Source organism: Blastomyces gilchristii, assembly GCF_000003855.2.
Source record: "Blastomyces gilchristii SLH14081 genomic scaffold supercont1.2, whole genome shotgun sequence".
Classification (NCBI taxonomy): domain Eukaryota; kingdom Fungi; phylum Ascomycota; class Eurotiomycetes; order Onygenales; family Ajellomycetaceae; genus Blastomyces; species Blastomyces gilchristii.
Genome location: NW_003101681.1, coordinates 1,016,786 through 1,021,023, shown reverse-complemented (window position 1 = coordinate 1,021,023; position 4,238 = coordinate 1,016,786). Strand labels below are relative to the sequence as shown.

At 28.8% G+C, this 4,238-nt stretch overlaps 1 protein-coding gene across 1 annotated transcript; it reads left to right on the top strand.

Annotated features, from left to right (window-relative positions):
* Nucleotides 1–1,627: 1,627 nt before the first annotated feature.
* On the top strand, nt 1,628–1,820 carry BDBG_16253 (uncharacterized protein; the record flags this gene model as incomplete). Its single annotated transcript, XM_031724244.1, has 1 exon — nt 1,628–1,820. A coding segment is annotated over one exon (192 nt), but the record flags the coding sequence as incomplete, so codon positions are not given.
* Between the last annotated feature and the right edge of the window lie 2,418 nt (nt 1,821–4,238).

Here is a 4,238-nt window from a genome sequence, read left to right as displayed (position 1 = left end):
TTTCTAATAAATACAGAGATATACAAATTACTTCAATAAATCACTCTATGTTTCTGAGCTGAAAAGTTATGATTGTATGTATCTAATTATCACTTCTTTGTATTTTCTATATTCTTGTTATCTTGACATGATCTCAACACCTGTATTTCCTTCTGTATAATCAACACTTAGCCTGTATTTAACATCATGCAAGAACTCATCAGAAGCTCCGCTTGCATATAAGTATAATAAAAGAATAATAATAATAATAATAATAATAATAATAATAATACAACTGATAATACTGTAAATAACTACACTATGATGAAGAGCTTGAAGTAAAAATTGACTTTGCATTTCTGAAATAATAAACAAGGTCATATTCTCTGCATTACTCATATAGTTCAACTTGTGATATAAACACTAATAAAGAATCTTAATATTAAGATAAAGAATAATAAGATAACTGATTCTTGAAATGAGAATAAGATGAAAGTAATTACTCAAGTAACTTTTATATTCACTCTATAAAAGATAATATTTTTTTAATAACACTTTTTAATATTGCTTTTTAATAATGCTTTTTAATAACACTACTATTAATTTTAAATAGATTGACTAATAATTTAAATATCACAGATTTGAAACATTGTTAATGTAATTAGTATCTTCTCTAAATAATAACAACAATTCTATGATATTCAATAAAATAAATACATCAGTCATATCACTAAATATAATATAAAATATTAGAACACAGTAAAGTTCAATATATAAGATAACTATTTAGACTCTTCAATTATGTCAGATAATTGATCATTAAGTGTAATACTCTGATCAGAAAAAGATTCAGATATTAAAACTTTCTAATATAAAGTAAACTTAGTTGAAATATATGATTGATTGACTGTTGCAGTGATATAAGATAACTAAGATAGTTTCAATCACTTATTCATCAATACTGCAGTCAGTCTGATAGATGTATAACAGTTTACTTACATATCTTGAGAAGCAGTTAAATCACTTAAAAAGAAATTCAGTCTGAGATAATACTATAGCACAGACTATTATTGCTGTAAGAGATAAACTGGTATATTACTACAGCAAACCTGAACAATCTTTTCACCTCATTTTCAGAATTAGAAATGAAATCAATCAGCAGTTCTTTTCTCAGTTAATGACTGATATTGAAGTTCAAAAACCAGTTATAGCTTCAATTGAGCCATTCTTCTTTGGAAACTCCATCATTCTGACCACAATGCCTGAATTCAGTGCAGAATTCCTTATTCAGAATGAGAATCTCTGGAAGTCAGCAGTAGAATCTCTGTTAAATACAACAATTCTATCTGAGAGAGATGAAAAGTGGGATAAATTCATTCTTCATGATATTCCAGTTGAAATCTTTGACTGTGAGGAAGGAATGCTACTCCTCAAAAATGAATTGAAAGAATACAATTCTATTCAACTGAGAAAAGAGCCTGTGTGGCTTAATTCAATTGAGTTCAGACAGAGTAGAAGAAATGCCTCTGTTCTAGTGTATACAAAGACACTTGAACAATCAAGAATCTCTGAAGTAAGAGTAGCAGGTTTGAAAATGAGAGTTCATGAATACAAAGACTCAAGAATGAATCTCAAAGCTCAAACACAGTGTTCAAACTGTCAAAGATATGAACACTTTGCAATCTCTTGTTTCAGAGAATCAAAATGTGTATTCTGTGCTAGAGATCACAAAACTAGTGAGCATAATTGTGAAACATGTTTAAAAAGAGATGAAATATGTCAACATACTCTGCTTAAGTGCTTCAATTGCAAAGAAAAACATGCATCTAGCTCAAAAGAATGTGTATTTACTCCAAGAACTCAGAAGAACTAGAGAAAAGATGAAGCTCAAAGTGAATCTAAAACTGAAGAGAAAAGTCAAGCTAGTAAATCTGCAACTGCAAGCTCAAAAAGAAGAAATTCTCAACTATCTAGATCTTCAAACTCCAACTCTTCAGCTAAGTGTAAACAGAATTTGAATTCTCAAACTCCTGTTAAGATTAGAGAATTGAGAAATGACTCTGGTGATAAACTAGATATAATGCAAGCAGTTGAGATTCCTACTTTTCAAAATAGTTATAATCTACTATCTGATGATAGAAATTATATTCTAGTCTATCTCTACTCTCTCTTAGTATGAATATACAACAAAAACAACAAAAAAAGTTTAAAAACTCTTCAAAAATCACATTTATTCAAAATAATGTGAATAGAAACTCAAATTACATTTATTCTTGTCTTCAGATTGCATTTGAACAAAAAGTTGACTTTGTACTTCTTCAAGAATCAAACTTTGATACTGAGCAAAAGTACATCATTTCTCATTCAAGCTATTACTGCTTTCTCTCTGAAAAATCTGAGATAAAATCAAGAGTAGTGATCTATGAGAGAAAAAGATTAAGGTATTAATTTAATTTAAGATTTGATATCATATCTGACTCTGATATTCTAGTGGGTGATATTATAGATAAAGAGAATGAGTTTGATACTATTCAACTTATAAATATCTATAATGAAAAGTCATTGAAAGAAAACAACAATATCTGAACAATTGATAGAGGATTTTTGAATATAACTTCCTTAAAAAACTCTATAATTGTAGAAGACTTCAATGCACATCATCCCTGATGAAACTCAGAGTGCATAAGAGCAGTAAGAGCAGATAAACTGGTTGAATGAACTTTTAAGCATTCAATAGATTTAGTTAACAAGTCTGATCAACAAACATTCTTTAGAAAAGGCATGAAACAGAAATCTATTATAGATCTAACTTTCATATCACAAAATCTAATTGAAAAAAGACTTATAAACTGATTTATTGATTCAAATGAAATCTCAGGATCAGGTCATGAGATCATTCAATTTGATATTGAACTGAGTGAAAAATAAAGAAGTGAAAATTCTCTTCTCTCTAATCAGTATAGTTTTGAAAAAGCTGATTGAAAAGCAGTTAAAGAAAGAGTAAAACAGCTGAAATCTGAAAGACAGAGTGAGCTTTATTGAAATCAAAGTCAAGATATCTCAAATGAAATGCTTGAGAATAGAGCAAAGCTGATTACATCTATTCTTCTAACAAGTATTGAAGAAAATATTCCAAAGAAAAAGTCTTCTGAGTATTTCAAACCTTGATGGAATGAGAATATCACTTCTAAAAGAAAGCAACTAGTCACTGCTAAGAGAGAGTGAAAGAATAACTTAATATCTGATGAAGAGTTCAAAGCTATTCAAAATGAATATTTTTCAGATATTAAAAAAGTCAAAACAGATTACTGGAACAAATTTCTTGAAGAAGCACAAGAAAAAGAAGTTTTTAAAGCCTTCAACTATACTAAAACAAGAAGTGTAGCAAAGCTTCCAATCTTAGAATATGAATTTCAGAATGAATTGTATACAGCAAACTCTTTTGAGGAAAAATGTCAAGCTTTTATAAGAATTCTCTTTCAAAACTCATCACATTTAGAAGAGGAGAATATGTCATTTCATGAATATATTGATGAAAGTAACTGGGAATGGCCTGAGCTTACAGATGATGAACTAGAGTCAGTAATATTCTCAAGTTCAATTAAAACTGCTGCAGGGCCTGATTCAATTAATCATTTAATTATTCAAAACACATATTCCTACTTGAAGAATGAATATTTTGAGCTCTTTTTCAATCTCTTAAGAAATGATTATCATTCTGAATGCTGGAGAGAAGCTACTGAAGTAATCCTTACAAAACCTAATAGAAAAGCTTCAGTTTCTAAGTCATATAGAGTAATATCTCTGTTGAACTGTTTGAAAAAAGTTCTAGAAAACATAATAGCTACTAGATTATCTTTTATAAGCTCTATTAATGATTCTCTTCTATTTAATGAATAAATGAGAGGTAGAAAACAATGTTCTGCAATTGACACTGTTCTCTCAGTTCTTCATGATATTCAAGTAGCAAAGCATGAAGACCTGGTCTCAACTGCAGTTTTTATTGACATAAAAGATGCATTTGATCATGTTTCAAAGTCTAAGATGATTCAAACTTTGAAGATGTTAAAACTGTCACTTTTCTCTAATAAAATGAGTTGATTGTTTCATGTCTAAAAGAATTATACAACTATTCTTTGATGGAAGAAATCAAGATAAACTGAGATAAAATAGAAGTATCACAAGAATCTTCAATCTCACCTGTTTATTTGCATATACACTGCATATTTATTCAGGATAGAGAGATGAAAATAGTGAGA